Source organism: Papaver somniferum, chromosome 6 (genome assembly GCF_003573695.1).
Source record: "Papaver somniferum cultivar HN1 chromosome 6, ASM357369v1, whole genome shotgun sequence".
Taxonomy (NCBI): Eukaryota; Viridiplantae; Streptophyta; class Magnoliopsida; order Ranunculales; family Papaveraceae; genus Papaver; species Papaver somniferum.
Window position 1 is genome coordinate 88881390 of NC_039363.1, and position 17650 is coordinate 88899039.

The 17650-nt window shown below is 37.1% G+C and overlaps 2 protein-coding genes across 5 annotated transcripts; both read left to right on the top strand.

Annotated features, from left to right (window-relative positions):
* The first annotated feature begins 534 nt into the window (after window positions 1–534).
* Window positions 535–4191, top strand: LOC113288333 (midasin-like). Of its 2 annotated transcripts, none has more exons than XM_026537343.1 (8): window positions 535–676; window positions 1330–1653; window positions 1753–1914; window positions 1986–2192; window positions 2268–2390; window positions 2503–2958; window positions 3065–3181; window positions 3823–4191. In XM_026537343.1, the coding sequence occupies exons 2-8, from the start codon at window positions 1384–1386 to the stop codon at window positions 4039–4041; spliced, it is 1554 nt and encodes a 517-aa protein (XP_026393128.1). In that variant the 5' UTR covers window positions 535–676; window positions 1330–1383; the 3' UTR covers window positions 4042–4191. The 2 variants fall into 2 exon arrangements, with proteins under 2 accessions (XP_026393128.1, XP_026393129.1); XM_026537344.1 differs by having other exon boundaries at window positions 1357–1653.
* Window positions 4192–4402: 211 nt separating this feature from the next.
* Window positions 4403–8343, top strand: LOC113288334 (midasin-like). 3 transcript variants are annotated; one of them, XM_026537346.1, is made up of 8 exons: window positions 4403–4541; window positions 4666–5693; window positions 5789–5968; window positions 6072–6287; window positions 6407–6518; window positions 6619–7071; window positions 7176–7286; window positions 7968–8343. In XM_026537346.1, exons 4-8 carry the CDS (start codon window positions 6178–6180, stop codon window positions 8190–8192), a joined length of 1011 nt encoding a protein of 336 aa, XP_026393131.1. In that variant the 5' UTR covers window positions 4403–4541; window positions 4666–5693; window positions 5789–5968; window positions 6072–6177; the 3' UTR covers window positions 8193–8343. The 3 variants fall into 3 exon arrangements, with proteins under 3 accessions (XP_026393131.1, XP_026393132.1, XP_026393133.1); XM_026537347.1 differs by having other exon boundaries at window positions 6443–6518; XM_026537348.1 differs by lacking the exons at window positions 7176–7286; window positions 7968–8343 and having other exon boundaries at window positions 4666–4791; window positions 5356–5693; window positions 6619–6938.
* Window positions 8344–17650: the final 9307 nt, after the last annotated feature.

A 17650-nucleotide genomic window follows, 5' to 3' on the forward strand; every position in this document is an offset into this window, starting at 1 on the left:
GGAAACTTTTGATAGATAAATCTAATATCGGGGAGGACTTTTACAATCCCAGATTAGATGGCTTTACTACTTTTGTAACCATGACTCTTTCTGAATCTTAGTCTTTTGATGAAATTTCTTATTTATATAAAAAAAAATTGGGACTGGTTCCGCGGTACCCAGGAGGAAGAGGAACATGGCCTGTTGAGAAGTAGTTCACCAGATATGGACCAAATTATGGGACGTGATGGTTAGGCCCATAAGGTAATCTTGACAATTCCTTATCTTTGAACCCTGTTTTTAGGCATACAAGAAAATTTTAAGGCATACAAAATGATTGAACTAACTACGGTGGGGTGATAAAGGATACCTAAAGATTGGTAAATTACTTAGTTACCCTCGATTAATTTTTTTAATATAATTATTTTTTTAAAATTAATACTTTCTAATAATTTTTCATTTTTTAAACTTTTTTAAAAATTATTTTTTTGATCTTTCTTTTCTTAAAATTATTATTTAAAAATAAATATTTTTCTAATCACCGTTCTTATCTTTTATAGGTTTTTCTGGAAGCGCCGTTTGCGTCAAAAACTCCGCAGAACTTCTTCTACAGATGGTAAAATACAAATTTCCGGCTACACGAAACCCCTCTTTGTTCTCTCAGACGAAGAAGGAAGGAAGTTGAAGTTTAAGAACGGTGAGTTTCGAATCCGTCTACAGTTTGATTTAAACTGGAATGTCTTCAATTGTTTCAGATCCCCTTATGTTTAATGTCCTTTTAGTTTGTAATTAGGTTATTGTTTTAATCCAAGTTTTTGTTCATCTGTATGAGACTTTGTTAAGAGTTGTTGAGTATTTGAGTTCCATCGATCATTGTTTGAGGTTAAACCATGCTGATTTTTGATGTTTATTGTTGGAATTTAGGTTTGTTTTCATCCAAGTGTTTGCATGAGAATTTTGTAGTCATTTTTTCAGCTGATTCTTAAATTGAATTGGATCTAATGTGTTATTTACATTGATAACAACTCAAACTGCTTGATAATCTGGAAATTAATCAGTCTCTTATAGAAATTATTAATTTGGGAATTTTAATCAGTTACAACAATAACACAACTCAACTTGATAAAGAATGAAACTCATAATCAATGCGTCTTAAACTAATTGTACGATAGACATCATCTTTAAAACAGCTAGTTCAGTGAGTGTAATAATCAGTAAGGATTTCGACTTATTATTGTAAAGAAGCCAACAGGAGAAGCCATGCCTTTAATACACACTATGTATCTCACACTTATCTTTGTTTCATTTATTATTTGTCAAAAAAAAACTCTGAAACTCAGTTTTGTGCAGGTTATTATTGGTTAAACAAACAAGTAGGCAACAACTCTGATGTTTTGAGCTACCATGGAAGATACATGGATAGACAGATACTTTGATAGGTTAAGTCTTAAAGTAACACATGAGGGTTCCCCAAAACAACTTATATATCCAAGATCTGAAATCAAGGAACAACCAATAGATTTAGACTCTTCACTAAAGATGTTTTTCCAAGAAGTAGCATTTGTTGCGGATGATTGGAAGGATGTCAGCAGAAAGTACGATGACAGGAGGTCATTCCATAGGTTTCTTCGGATGTTAGAAAAAACTGGCCTGGACAAGTATGCACTCAATCAGGTATGCAACTAAGGTCACCTTATGTTTATACCTCGCATCTCTGCCTTTTTTTCAAGTTCAAGTCTCGTGATTTTGTCATATTTTAATGGGTACGTACAGGATATTGACATCAGTATTAGTTACCAGCCAAATAGATGGCATTCTCTTGATGCTCAGTCGTATGTTATGGATGCAAATGAATGCTATAGTGGAAGCTTGTCATTGTTGCAACTTATGCAAAGAATTTGTTCAGAATCTGGCGATGATTTCAGGCGAGAGCAGGTAATTAATATTTTGATATAGGATAGGGTTTGACATCTTTTGTCTGATGTTATGTCTGTGTCTCTTCACAGGCTAAGTTGTTGGAGTCTTTCCTCGGTGACCTCATCAAGATACAACAGGAGCAGCGGTTTGTTGCATATAGTTTCTCTGAGCATCTGGAACAATTGAGAAAATCTGATACAGCTGCATTTTCTTCCGATGCTGTTGATGATCATGGAGATAGGCACAAGTGTCCTCTTACCCACAACACCGTGGTCTCCTGTCTGTGGCAACAAAAGGTAAGTCGTTATCCTTCGGAATTAACAAGTATCTTGGCTAATTCCGAATTCCTTAACCTTCTTTTGATATTTCAGCATCTATTCGATAGTCTGTATATCATGTCACGTGAATCGGCCTGGTTGCTGAAGAAACTCAAAAAGTCCAACAAGATTCTTGACATCATCGCGGTTTTTATTTCAGAGTTCAAGGAATCAAAGGTACGTAAGATTGTACATCCATTTGTACTCATTGAGTCCATTGAATCTTATAAATTAGTATCCTCTTCCTTTTTTTTGTTTAAATATATATATAATTGAGTTTCTGTTCTAGGAATTGTTGGATCGGTATCTTTTCGATGAAGCTGGCCTCTTTCATAATCATCCGGTTCAATTTGTTTTGGGTGATAATCATACAAAATTAGAAGCCTTTGGAGGGTGCATAAAAAATCTCCAGGAGCAAGGCGTTGAAAGAAAATCTGTCGATGAAACGCTGCTTGGATGTTTTATAGATGTAGTCAATATGTACTACAACCGTGCAGAGCCAGGCAATCCGTCTGGTGACACCTGTTCTTCCCTTCAATATTTGTTTTCTGAGGCTGCTGAGAAAATATCAGAGCTGATATATGAAGCAGTAGAGAAGCTAATTTCAGTCAGGTCTTCTGATCTTACCGCCGGAGGCTCTCCACTTGGATGTATCGCTTTGTGGAGAATTCTGTTTGAATCATCTCTAATTAATCTTCGGTTGGATCACATATGTAAAAACCACAGTGAAACAGTCAAACTCGGGGTATGTAACACATTCTTTTCTCACCAGTTTATACCTTAATCGTGATTCCATTAAAATTGTACCAGTTGTTTCGCCCATGCGCTCATCTGAATTGAATGTATTACAGGCTAAACTGTTAGACACTGCCACAAATAATCAACTGGATCAAATTGGGCTGGCGATTAATAAACTATTGACTGTTGGGGAAAGTGTCCTAGTTGAATTTATCGCCATGCACAAAACGGTATATACTCGATCTTTTAACTTTGTCCATTGGAATCATACACTTTTTATTATGTTTTAGTACCATGAGACATCAGGCTACTAGAAAAATTTGGCGACTATTGGGTAACGTTAGCTAATGAAAAGCTTGAATAAAATGGGACTGCATTCTGTAGAAGCGGATTTTTTTACAGCCCCAGTTATCCATCATTATTTCATTAGGAATGAGTTGAACTTAGGTAGTTTCTGAAGTTTGTTACTACTGTATCGTGGGATTCTAAAGTTCGATTGTACCTAACCTACTCAACTGATCCCTCAAATTAGTAGGGTGAACAGTCCTCGTTTATGGATGTCTTGTTGTCCTGTCCACTGGTTGTGCTTGTTGTTTGGCCTTGCAGATTATGCTCATATGTGGGACGATAGAGAAGTTAAGTTTTGTAAGATATAGGTTCTGGTGATCTACAATGTTGATGAGTATCTGATGATCTACAATGCTATGTCATTTGGTATTCTTGTTAATCCCAACTGTTTGTAATTAGGTTGTAAAATTGACGTATGCTTCCTCTCTTGGTTATAGTTGCAATCAACTAGGTTTTGTGTTTTGATACCTTTTATGCTATCTGCGAGGTTGTATGACTGAAAATGGGCGCTTTTGAATGGCAGGTGGCAAGAGTTTCTTATGAGCTAGGAGATGCTTTCACAACTGGTGGTAGCAAGCATGTTGATGTCGATGACTTCAATATTGATGATTTCCCCTGGGATAAACACACTATTCCTGATTATTTTAAGATTGACTTTAACGATCCTAGGACTTTGAAATGGATGCAAGCTAATCCAGACTACCTAGAGTGGGACGCCGGTGGTTTACGCAAAGAAATATGAGTTTATGGATATCTTAATTAGTGTTATGTTTTAGCTGTTTCCCCTCTTAAAAAATATATTGTAGTAGGGCTTGCAGTCATGGAACCTAATTAAGACGAGACTACTTTCTTGTGCTGTGGTGTTCATAATGACAGAATTTATCTTGGCTTCCATGTTCCCTTTATTTCCTCCTAGGTACATTTTGGCGGTATAAATCATGGTGGGGGGTCAACTGCCCCTCTACTGACCAAAGTTTTTATCTTCTTTATTTTATATTTAGAACTTTGTTTCACCACTTTTAAAATTAGTCCATAAAAACACCCTCATATTCCCATCTCTTCAGAAACAAGAATGAGTAAAAAGTATTCATGTAGAACAGCAGGTGAAACCCTGGAATGGATAAATGCACTTCATGATTTCCTTAAACCCTACAAACCCTTACTCAACTCTCATGTCGTCAATTTCTTCACTGTAATCCCTTCATTCCCTTCTCTTCTCAAATCCCATCTGGAGTCATTCAGGTAAGCGAAAAAGTGTTCCTTTGTACTTGGGTTTAGCTTATAATGGCATGTTTGGTTGATTAAGTTATATTTTGTACTCAATTTAGAATATTTCCTGACATTGGGTCTCTTGTTTTTCCTCAAGAGCCAGCGGAGTTGGACCAAATTATTGGATGTGATGGTTAGCATAAGGTAATCTGGATTTCCGGCTACAAGAAACCCCTTTTTGTTCTCTCAGACGAAGAAGAAAGGAAGTTGAAGTTTAAGAACGGTGAATTTCGAATCCCTCTACAGTTTAGTTCCATCGAATTTCGCGATGTTTGTTTTTGGGATAAGAATTTAGGTTTTGTTATGGCTTTTGATTTGATTTTTCTAGTAATTTAGCTGATTGTTTCGAGTCCCATCATGCTTTGAGCTGATCCTTGAATCGAATTGGATCTAATGTGTTATTTATGTTTGTCAAGTTTAGTTCTCCATAGATCATTTAGATCTTATGCGAACGGAGGATGTGGGCTTTTAGATGCATATATAGGATATATTCTTAAACCTTTGGTTCATTCCTGGCTTCGGCTTTCGGTTACATACATTGCTAACTGCTTGCTAGTCTGGAAATTCATCACAAAATTATTAATTCGACAAGTTGAATCAGTTAATGACAATAAACAGCATCTCTAGAACAGCTAGTTCAGTGAGTGTAGCAACCAGTAAGGATTTCGACTTATTATTATAATAAAGCAACAGGAGAAGCCATGCCCTTACTACAGTCGGACTTTTCTCGCATTTCTCTTTGTTTCATTGTTTGTCAAAAAAAACTCTGAAACTCCGTTCTGTGAAGGTTATTATTGGTTAAACAAACAAGTAGGCTAGGGAAGGAACAGCTCTGATACTGGTCTTTCAGCGTCCATGGATGATAAATGGATAGACAGATACTTTTGTCGCTTAAGTCGTAAAGTTGCACATGACGGTTCCCCAAAACAACTTATATTTCCAAGATCTGAAATCAAAGAACCATCAATAGATTTACAGTCTTCACTTAAGATGTTTTTCCAAGAAGCAACATTTGTTGCAGACGACTGGAAGGATGTCAACAGAAAGTACGATGACAGGAGGTCATTCTCTACGTTTCTTTGGCTGTTAGAGAATACTGGCCTGGACAAGTATGGATTGACTGCGGTATGCTACTAAGTTTAACTTTTGTTTATTACTCGCATCCCTGCCTTTATTTCAATCTCAAGTCTCTTCATTGTGTCATATTTTAATGGGTACAGGATAATGACATCAATATTAGTTTCCATCCGAATAGATGGTCGTCTCTTGAGGCGTTGCCAGATGATGTGGTTAGGGACCATGTGGTTTTTGCAAATGAATACTATAATGGAAGCTTGTCATTGACGCAACTTTTGCAAAGAATTTGTTCTCAATCTGGTGATGATTTCAGTAGAGAGCAGGTAATTAATGTTTAATGCTCGAAATGGCATCTTGGCTTTATTTTGGTTTAGGATAGGATTTGACATATATCTTATGACGTGGCATGTCTGTGTCTCTTCATAGGCTAAGTTGTTGGAGTCTTTCCTCGATCACCTCATCAAGATACAACAGGAGCAGCGGTTTGCTGCATATAGTTTCTCTGAGCATCTGGAACAATTGAGAAAGTCTGATGCAGTTGCATTTTCTTCCGATGCTGATGATGATGATGATGGAGATAGGTACAAGTGTCCTCTTATCCTTCCCCAGCACAGCGTGGACTCCTATATGTGGCGACAAAAGGTAAGTCTTTATCCTGCTGAATCAATAAGTATCTTTGCTAATTCTGAATTACTTAACCTTGTTTTGATATTTAAGCACTTATTCGGTAGTCTGTGTACCATGTCACGTGAATCGGCTAGGTCGCTGAAGAAACTCAAGGGTTCCTATTTTACCAGTCCCTCATCTATCGAGGAGTCCAACAAGATTCTTGATATTGTCTTGTTTCTTTTTTCAAAGTTCAAGAAATCGCAGGTACATAAGATTGTACATATATTTCCTCTGTCGACCATTGAATGTTATAAATTAGTACCTTTTTTTTTAATTTTTTTTTATAATTGTGTTTCTGTTCCAGGAATCGTTAGATCAGTTTCTTCTCGATGGGTGTCACCAGTTTAGCATTTATCCGGTGCAATTGGTTATGGATAATAATGAAGTATTAAATGATTTTGGAGAGCTCATAAAAAACCTCCAGGAGCAAGGTGTTGAAAGAAAATCTGTCGCGGAGATGCTGGTTGGATATTTTGTAGATTTGGTCAATATGAACTACAACCGTGCAGAGCAAGGCAATCCGTCCAGAAACACCCGTTCTTCCCTTCGACGTGCGTTTTCTGTGGCTGCCAAGGAAGCATCAGAGATGATAAATGAAGCAGTAGAGAAACTAAATTCGGTTAGGTGTTCTGCTCTTACCAGCGGCGGCTCTCCACTTGGAAGTATCATTTTGTGGAGAATTCTTTTTGAGTCATCATTAATTAATCTTCGCCTGGATCTTATATTTAAAAACCACAGTGAAATAGTCAATCTTGGGGTACGTACGCATTCTTTTCTCACCAATTTATATCTTGATCATGATTCCATTAAAATCATACCAATCTTTCTTACATGCCTTCATCTGAATTGAATGAACTACAGGTTAAACTGCTTGGCACTGCCATAAACGATCAACTGGATCAAATTAGGCTGTCGATACTGTTGTCAGTTGGGGAAAGCGTCCTAGTTGAATTTATAGCCATGCACAAAACGGTATATACTCTTATCTTTTGTCCGCTAGAATCAAACACTTTATAATATGTTTTAGTACCATGAGTCATCAGGTAACATCAGCTACCGAAAAGTTTGAATAAAATGGGACTGCATTCTGTAAACACTTATCCATCATTATTTCATTAGGTGGTCATTAGATCGAGATGAACTTTGGTAATTTGTTCTGAAGGTTGTTATTAGTGCATCGTGGGATTCTAGAGGTCGTTAGAACTTAAGCTACTTAACTGATCCGTCAAATTAGTAGCGTGAGACAATCTTTGTTTATGGATGTCTTGTAGTTCTGTCCACTGGTTTTGTGTTTGCTATTTGGCCTTGCAGATTATGCTCACATGTGGAATGAAAGAGAAGTTCAGTTTTATAAGATTTTGGTTCTGGTTGATGAATGACAAGGATTGAGATTTGATAATCTACAAGTTTATCTCATTTGGCGTTCTTGTTTGATTATTACCGTTTTTATTTGATGAAGAACATATGAATTTGTAACTAGATTGTAAAAATAGTGTATGCTTCATCCCTAGCTTGGTTAGGTCATAGTTGTTATTATTGTCATGTTCTTTGACTTGCAATCATTTTAAGTACTATTGTGGTTGTCTTTTGTTTGATACCTGTCTTGCTATCTGCGAGATTTTATGACTGAAAGTGCGTAATTGTGAATGGCAGGTGGCAGAAGTTTCTTTTGTGCTAGGAGATGCTTTCACAACTGGTGGTGTGCTTTCTAGTGATGTTAGGCATTTTGGTATTTCAAGCAAGCATGTTGACCAGTTATTAAAGGATTTCAATCCCGATAATTTCCCCTGGGATAAGCACGTCGTTCATGACTATTATAAGATTGACGTTGACGACCCTAAGACGAAGAAATGGATGGAAGCTAATCCAGATTACTAAAGTACGTAGGTAATGGTTTACACAGCATATGAGAGTCTTATGTTTTAGCACTCCTTCCTCTTGAAAATATCTTTGTGCAGAATGTACATACTGGCAGTTGTGGAGCCTAATTATTTTTTTAAGATGAGACATTAAAAACGAGGCATTTTTATGGGCGATCTCAAAAAAATTAGGGACGACACAAAAAGACAAAAAAGATCACCCAAACGTAAATTTAAGTTACCCGTCGATTTTTTGAAATGGCCAATATACCCTTCTATAATCGGTAGCAAACATAACAATCGGTAGTTAAACAATAATCGGCAGGTAAATATGTACTAAGTAGTTCTCGATGAATGCGTGGATGTTTCGGCTAATATGCCTTTTTATAATTGGTATTTATATAACTTATAAACCTAGCGATTATGAGTAGCCCCAGCTTTAATCTTGGCCAAATTACATAGGTTTTGAGGGTACAGAGACAATCATAACCATTTGGTTTGTATTTTGGATGTAGCCATAATCGGAAGTCAAATAGGTTACAAAACCTCCGATTATAGGTTGTCCCAAAATGATTTTTTTACTTAAATTCTTCATTTGGTGAATTTTGAAATCTCCCATAATCGGTAGATAATCAAACTTATAAATCTTGGCCCAATTCCATAGGTTGGTTTGAGGGTGCAGAGACAACCATAACCATTTGGTTTGTGTTTTGGATGTAGCCATAATCGGATGTCAAATAGGTTACAAAACCTCCCGATTATAGGTTGCCCCAGATTCAAATTTTGAAATCTACCATACCTACCGATTATTGGTTTCCCCAGATTCAACCTTCGTCAAAATAGCCGTTACAGTTTAAACCAAACTTATGAAATAGCCGTCGGAGTTTTGGGGAAAAAGAAAAAGAGTCGTTGGTCCCTAAACCTATATAAAGAAACTCATATCTATCAACCCAATTACACCAAACTCTTTCCTCTTCTCAGTTCTAATTTTGAAAACAAAAACATGGATATTGCTTTTGTCGAAGAAGAAGATTGTGCTATTTATAGAGCGTACGCTGTGGTAACTACCCATGATCGTGTTCACAAGCTCCACAAATCGGAATCCCAAGAGCAGCTATGGAACCGTATTTTAATGGCATTTGAAGTGTTAGATGGTAATCGAATTCGAAGATCATCCAATGACATTAAGATGAGAAAGAAGACGCTCGATAAGGAGATTGACAAACTTGAAGATGAAGAATGATTTGTTAGGGACGTTTTTCCTTAGTGGACGTATGAAAAACGAGTAAGTATCTTTGTAACTCCGACTCACATTAACATAAGTTAGTACTAACTTGTTACTCATTCGTCATTTCAGAGAACTGATCGCCGGTATGTGGACTTTTACGTGAAACGATTTGAACATGAAGGATGTTACAGAATCAAGAGGGACAATTTCTATGGTCAGTGGAAGTTATAATCTTTTTAAATAATTTTATGGTCAATTAGGAGTATGAATTTAGGTGTTTTTAACGTGATTGTAACGTTAAGGTCTTTTTAACTTTATGTAATGCATGTAATCGGAAGCATATTAATATAAACAAGTTCCTGATTATGTCCAATCGGAAGTTTATTTTGTTAAACAAGCAACCGATTCCAATAATCGGATATTTTATGAGTTAACTTTCGTTCCGATTATGGTGTTGTTTTAATACAGATTTTTTTTAACATTGAATAATTGGAGGGACAATATAAACTATACCTACTGATTATGATAATCGTAATTCAAGGAGTGATTTAAATTTCCGATTATGGTATTGTTTGGTTCCAGGAAACAAAGTTTTTTCACATAGAATAATCGGAGGAACAATATAAATTAAACCTACCTATTCCTATAATCGGAAGTCAAGGGGTAGATTTACCTTCCGATTGTGGTGTTGTTTGGATACAGAAAACAAAGTTTTATTCACACAGAATAATCGGAGGACAAACTAAATTAGAAATCTTCCGATTCTGACAAAATATTTTGAAAAACTCCGGAATCGGTTGATTCATAATATACAAAGCTCCCGATTCTGACAAAAAATTGCAAAATCCCCAGAATCGGAAGTTACATATATAAACTTAGCTTCCGATTGTGCTAAAAAATTCAACAGTTTCATATCTCTTCATGTGATTCGCTTGCGAGTCATCTTTAAATGCATAAACATATCAATAAAACCATTCATAATCCATAAAAGGAACCATTCACAAACCATAAACATAATGTACCAACTAATAATCCGACACAAACTTTGAAAACGACATAATCCGACATAAACAAAGTTATCCATAAAGTTAACAAAAAACATCGAGAGTTTACTTGTTCTTCCTTCCTTTGACTTTGCGACCTTTACCACCTCCACGACTTGGACCAACATCATCATTGATTTCATCAACTTGAGTGTTCGATGACTCCCGAGTTCTTTTGTTCACCTTGGTTACAGGTTTCTTTTGCTATTTTCCCCGAACTGAGATGCATACTGTTCATTGTCAACGTTATCAATTAACTCTTGGTGCTTTTTTTATCTTCTACATTGACACAGACTCTCCGGACTTTATGCAATTAGTGCACCATTTGGACAAACTCTTGAACCTGCTCATCTGTTTTAATACTTAGCATACCATCAAACGGTTATTACTCTATTTTGACCCATAATATTAAACTAAATTAAGAAAATAATACGTACCAATCTATCAAAACCCGGAGGTTTCTCTTTGAGGATACTCTTGTATGGAGCTGTGGGCTTTGGTTTAAGATCACGGATTACACGAAGATGAGAAATATTCCAGTACCAATCCATATAGTTGGGAGCATTTTCAAAACCTTGGTTGGCTGGCCTTCCTTGGTTTGATCAAGTAATGCGCCCTTCTATCCCAATGGAATTTACCGGATGGTCTACCCTTGTAAAACACCGTGATAGAATCTTTATCAGACTTGCACTGCTCTAGATCCAAAGAGAAATTTCCATGGATTTCCTCATTTGGTATACCTTGTACAAAATCGTTTTGTCGCATCACCCTTCAGGCATTGTACATCACATATCCTTTCGGGTGCCACAACGGTCCAAATCGGACTGACCGCGATATGTCCATTAGCTCGGTCTTCCTTGTATGGATCAAATCATAGTCTTGGACTTTCAGTGAGTCCAAAATCTTCCTCAAACGAATCAGTTGCTGCTCCTTTGTCCTAGAATGGTTGTCATCAAAGACGTACTTTGTTCCTCTAGGGTCACCTTTCACCCACGTCGGGTTTTCAATGGACAATCCGAAGATAGGGAAGTGGTCGTAGATCCGTGTCTATATTGTCATTTTTGCAAGTATTATGAAATTGGTTCTCCAATGGTAGAAAAGAAAAACCAAGTATATAATGTTAATAAACAATACCTGTGGTAAACTCACGTTACCGACCACTTGGCTAATTCCAAGCCTCGACGCCTTTCTCAACTCTTTCATCAACCACGCATGGCATGCCGTGCCCCAAGAGTACTCATGCACTTTATTGAAAGGATCCATAAGTTGTAAAAGGTTGGTGTCGACCCGATTGCCACTGGTATTGGGGAAAATGACACATCCCAATACACATAGGAGATATGTGGTGGCCGCATGGTTGACTTGCTCATCAGTTAAAGTTCCTTTCTCTTCTTTTTCCTTAGTGCCCTTGAACATATCCATCAGAGTACTCATGTTGAATTGTCTAGTTCTGTACTTCATGCATCTATTGAACTCAGTTTTTGCTGTTTCTGCATCCCAAGCAAAACAGCCCTTAGTTAGAGTATAAAGTTTATCCCATTCCAACTGCTTTGTGTAATCAGCTCTGACACCTTTGCTATAAACAGGGAGCCTAAGAATCTCCGCTACATCATCTGGGGTAATCGTCATCTCCCCAAACGGTATATGGAAGGTGTCGGTCTCAGGATAAAGTCTCTCCACAAACGCCTATATAGCCACCCGGTCATGTTCCAACATAGAGTTCTCAGCAGCATCAGCCAACCCCGAATTTGCAATAATTATCTTGAACCTTTCACATTCATCCTTCAAAGGCCAATCCACCATTTTAGTTGGTGCGGCGGTGGGTTTGAGTATACGAACCGCATCCGAATGATACTATTAAACACATGACAAGTTAATTTGTTTTAGAATAACCTAAAACTATAACCCTTAAAACTATTACGAAGAAAAAGATAATACGTAAATAAAATGGATACGATTATTACCTTGGTTTCATATATTTCTTTGGCCCAGGAGTCTTTGTATCCAAATAACAATTGTCCTCCATCCTCCGGCCGCCCAAGGATTACGTCTTCTGTAATATCCTTCACCTTCAGTTCTTGTGGGACAAGGTGTTTCACTTTATTTCGAGGAGGATTTTTATTTTCGGCTTCTCCTTATTCTTACGCACCACTAGGTTTTCCTACTTCTGGTACTCTATCTTCCGGTGCTTCTAGTTGAATTTCATCTTGTGATTGTGGAGCACTTGGTTGAATACCTTCTTGAACTGGTTCTGATTAAGGTGTAGTTGGTTGAACACCTTCTTGAACTGGTTCTGATTGAGTGGCATTTGGTTGAACACCTTGTTGACTTGCTTGTTGAGTTCCATCTTGAGCATTTGAAGTGACATGTGCAGTCCTAGCTCTCCTTGCACTAGCTGTCAAGTTCATACGCCTTTCCTTCCTTGCACTATCTGAGACAATTGCATCTTCGAGTTTTTTACCTCGCCTATCCCTAAACAACAAAAGAAAGTACAACAGTTTAGTAAACATATGTTACCAAACTATATAATCGGAAGTTAATCTAAATCCAAAGTCTTGACTATACATATTCGGTTGGTCGAATTAACCATTAGCCTCCGATTATTCATAATCGGAAGTTTCAATTCACCATAAGCTGACGAATACGGATGATCAGAAACAAAAGAAAATTTTTGGTGTTAGAATATGTTTATCCTATACATTATAATCGGAAGCTACATTTCAACATAATCTTCTGAATACGCGTAATCAAAAGTCAGAAACAGTCTACCCTACCGAATGCATCACAATCGGAAGCCTTACAAAACCAATTGCTACCGAGTATGCATCACTTTGTGTCCAGAAATTACTAAAGTGGTTGAGTCTAAACAATTGGAAAAACTATCTCCCGATTACTGAGTCTCTAATACTTGTTCTTCCCTAGTATATTCGGAAGGAAAAAACACATTTAACTTCCGATTATGGTCGATTTATGCCTCAGTGATGAAAAACGTTTTAGAATCGGTAGGAAACCTAAATATTTACCACTCGAATATGACCAATGTTCTTGCGAAATTAATAATTCGACCACAATCGGAAGTTTAAAACAATAACTAAACTACCGAATCTGGGTAATAACCGAAAACCCTAAAAAAACATGGAATCGTCGAATTGAAGCAATAGAAACCAAATTAATGGTAAAATCTTACCTAATCGGGGCCATTTGAAGTTTCCTGAGAGTTTGACTATCAGAATCACCTAATTCAGGGACTTCGTCTTCTTCGTGTTCTTCGGGTTCGTGAGTTAAAACCTCTTTATTACGGGCATGCAATCCAATATTTGGATCCTCACCGCGACAAACGTTTTTGGTTTTAGCTTTCTTACGTTCCTTTTATTTCATCTTCATAGAGAATAATCGACGATGATTCGATTCGACGATTAACGATAACGATGTATTGAGGCGAAGTTCAACGAGGGGGAAAACTTTCTCTCTGCAATCCGAGGGGAAGAGGAGAAGAAGAGTTGAAGTTGAAATGAAATGAATTTAGGTCGACATTGGTTTTTGTCGGTCAAACAGTTATTAATTGGTAGCTAATACCACCTCATTAGCTACCGATTATATGTATCCCCATATTTCAATTATTCAAAATTCTAAAAAATATAAATTTCTCGAAAATCTTAATCGTTAGTTTAGACAGTTTTTTGGCGTTCGATTATATAGGAGCCCCAAATTTCAACATGTAAAAGTTCTAAAGATTTCTTATTTCTATACTTTAACAATAGGTAGTCTCGTGAGGTTCTTGTTCCTACCGACTGTTATAGAAGCCAGATACGCCTTTGGCACAAAATCGATATTAATCTGTAGTATCTTTGCGTTACTAAACTTTCGATTTCTTTATAATAATCGGGCACAAAATAGCTACCTATTATGTAAGGACATTAACGTATTCTCCGCATATTTGGACATCCCTTAACGTTGTATATGACTTGGGAATAAAAAAGTCGTCCCTGATTCTTTTGGGGTCCCCCCTAAAAATGTCAGGATTGAAAAATATTAGTACTTTTTTGGGCCGTGCTACTCATAATGATATGGCTAATGTATTCATGGAGAATTGAGACTGTGGTACATGATATATGAATAATAATCAGCCAAAGCAGAATCAACGATAATCAGTATGGCGTAAGCATGTTCCAAGTCATGAAATTCGTTTCTTCCTCTGTATAATCAAGTAATTTTTCAATCTAGCATCACAGAAAAGTTTAATTTTTGTCTTTTCGGTTTTGTGCTGATATCCGACTTTTCGGCTTAGTTAAGTCAAAAAATTATTCTAGGCCAGTAGATGGGTAAACTGGTCTGGGCTAGCACATTTATGACACGACCCATGATAGACGCATTTATGTGTCTAATATAGCCCAACTGTATATAATGTTAGTACCAAATTTTGTACTTATTATAGTGTTTTATTGATTTATATGTGTTTTTGGAAAAATAAGCTTTTGCGGTAAAAGTGGTTAAAAATGTGGCGTTTGGAGCTCCGTTGACAGTGTACCGGAAGTTCCCCGGAAGTGCACCAGAAGTACCCCGGAGGAACCCCGAAAAAGTGCGGAAAACATCCCAAAAGAATTGCTAAAGGCACCTCTCGGTTGTATAAGGGCACCCCATGGCTATTTGCACCCTAAAAATGATGTTTCCGCCAGTTGCTAAAGGGACACGCAAAATGGATTAAGGGGCATCCATCTTCAACAATTTGAATTTCAAATTTGGCGGGAGAACTTGGTGTTTTAATGGCAGAAGTAGAGTTCGAGTTTTGGTGCTCTTCTGAGGAAACTCAATGGCTGAAACTGATGGAAAGCATCTGTTAGAGCATAAAAGGAATAGTAGGAGTGATTTTGTCGATGGAATTTGGTTAGAACTCGAGTTAGAAGGAAACAAAAGTTCTGTTTTTTGGCGGGAAATAAGGATTCAAAAAATACAGTCACTGCAAGATTTTCGGATCGATCTTGGGAAGATTTTGTGGGGAGTTTTTCATGGTTTTGGACTTGTATGGGCCTCTTAAGACAAAACAGGTCTGATAACTCGGTTGGTTTGAAGAAAGATGAAAGTTTCTTCGGTGTTTCAATTAAACATGGATACGTGAAATATTCATGGTGTTTCACTCTTTCACGAGTTCCCTCTTTTCTGCATGTGTCTGGAGAAGATTACAAGTCATCTGGTACGTGTATTCAAGAGATGGGAGCGTGTTAACCAGCCACGAACGCGTGAAGAAGTTAAACAGAGCAACAAATCTCGGTTATTCCCGTGATAATAAAGAGAAGATATTCGGGATTAAACCAAGATTATTTGGAGGCTGTAAAGTATAAATAGGTTGTTGAGGTGATAGATAAGGCGTCGAGAGTTTGGGGAAGAAAAACTGAGTTGCAGAGAAACTTCTCTGCTGTTGCAGAGAAGAAGAAGAAGAAAGTTCACGACCAGTCACTGTGGCAGAGAACTGTCGTGTATCAACAGTACTCGCAACAGTCAGTTTGGCATCCTTATTTTGAATTTGCAACATCTCTTGTAACGGTAACTTCTGTAACGTATTTACAGCGTTGCAGATTCATTATTATTAGTTTTCTTCAATAAAAACACCATTTGAGCTATGAATTATATTTTTGAGTGTGTTTTCATGATGAGTAGCTAAACCCCAATACTGGGATGATGGAGGAAGCCGTTCTTTATGCATATGATGTTCATTTAATTATTTATATGACTATTTTCATTAAATTAAAATCAGTTTCTTAATTAATTGTCATTTCATTTGATGGTTTATGCTTAGGATAGATTTATTTATTTTTTTAGGTTTATTTTTATTTTTATTATTTTTGTTCTTCTTTAAGTTTTTGGGTTTTTTTCTTTTTCTTTCAGATTTTGGAAGTTGGAGCGAAAGAAAATTTTTCCAAAGTTATTGGTGAATACTTAAAGACTGGAGTAAAAGGCAAAGCGAAAGGGGCGAAAGAAAAAGATTTTTTTTTTTATTATTTTTGATAAAAAAAAGAGAGATATTTGTATTTTTTTTTAGACTTGATTTTTCTTTTGCACTTTTATTTATGGACTTTGGACTTTAAATTTTGGGACATAACTTTTTTTTATACCCTACGAAAGGGCACCCTTAAATATAAACTGTGTGCAGGGAAGGACGGCGATTACCATATCGTCTCGGCCCCTCGGGTTCGTACATGACATAGGAGTCGTGGCCCGAGTCGACTTCAACGGTTCATCCCCCGTATGGTACGGGAGGTAAGTCCATCGAAACACCCGCGAATCTCCTGTAAGCGGGTTTATTGTTTTCCTTAAGGTGCTTATTGATTGAGGACTGAACCGGTTGCATTAAATTCCTAGTAAAGGGCAAGAACTGGCCATATAAGATAAGGGTTCAGATTTCATCACCGTTCCCTTCTTGTCCGCCTTAGGAAAACGAAACCGAACGCGAACCTAAGCTTTAAAACTTGATTAGAACGAGACCAATAGGGTAACGCGCTTATTAGGAAATTTTTTCGAAGGATATTGGTTACTTTATTAAGCACACCTCAAAGTTCAAGAAGGTTATTGTGAGTTGAAACATACCGCCTTTTAATGCCGGTGAGGCCTTGGGTATCAAAGCTCCATTGAGCTTCCCTCGCCTCAGTTTCCTCACATTAGCTCGGACTGATTCCAAAAGGGTTTGCTCAAACTATAACGAATTCCCCTTCGAGAGATAGAAGCAAGTCTAGAAACAATCTAAGTGGAGCCATCGTTCTTTTTATTTGCTAGATTCTATAGGTTTGATTTGGTTGAGCCGACCTTATTTGTGATTGTATAGAATTTTTCTGTAGTTTATATTTCATCGGTGATGAATCCTTTTGAGGAGACGCCACCTGGGATGACGTTACGAGAATATATGTCTAGAAATTCTCATTATCAAGAGACATCTTCGGAAATGACTCTTGGTGAGTACATGCGTGGGCAACGATATATGGATATTCCAACTTTTATTGAGGAATCACCTCTAACGATCTATGAGAAATATTATAAACATAGACCATGTAGTTGGAAACAAAGCTTGAGAATTCGTGAATTGCAAAAATTATATTGTGATGATGATGAGGAGGAGGATAATGTTGATGAAGAAATTGGAACTGTAAATGACGAAGCCGATGATGGTTTAGAGGAATCAGTTTATCTTGAGAGTATTTTTTTCGAGTCGAACGA

What these genes read in the sequence shown, in the direction of transcription:
- LOC113288333 (XM_026537343.1), top strand. Translation starts at nt 1,384, where the DNA reads ATGGAAGATACATGGATAGACAGATACTTTGATAGGTTAAGTCTTAAA. An exon ending in ATGATTTCAGGCGAGAGCAG is followed by an intron (nt 1,915 to 1,985) that starts GTAATTAATATT and finishes GTCTCTTCACAG; the next exon opens with GCTAAGTTGTTGGAGTCTTT. An exon ending in CAGAGTTCAAGGAATCAAAG is followed by an intron (nt 2,391 to 2,502) that starts GTACGTAAGATT and finishes TTTCTGTTCTAG; the next exon opens with GAATTGTTGGATCGGTATCT.
- LOC113288334 (XM_026537346.1), top strand. Translation starts at nt 6,178, where the DNA reads ATGCAGTTGCATTTTCTTCCGATGCTGATGATGATGATGATGGAGATA. An exon ending in GTGAAATAGTCAATCTTGGG is followed by an intron (nt 7,072 to 7,175) that starts GTACGTACGCAT and finishes AATGAACTACAG; the next exon opens with GTTAAACTGCTTGGCACTGC. An exon ending in TTATAGCCATGCACAAAACG is followed by an intron (nt 7,287 to 7,967) that starts GTATATACTCTT and finishes TGTGAATGGCAG; the next exon opens with GTGGCAGAAGTTTCTTTTGT.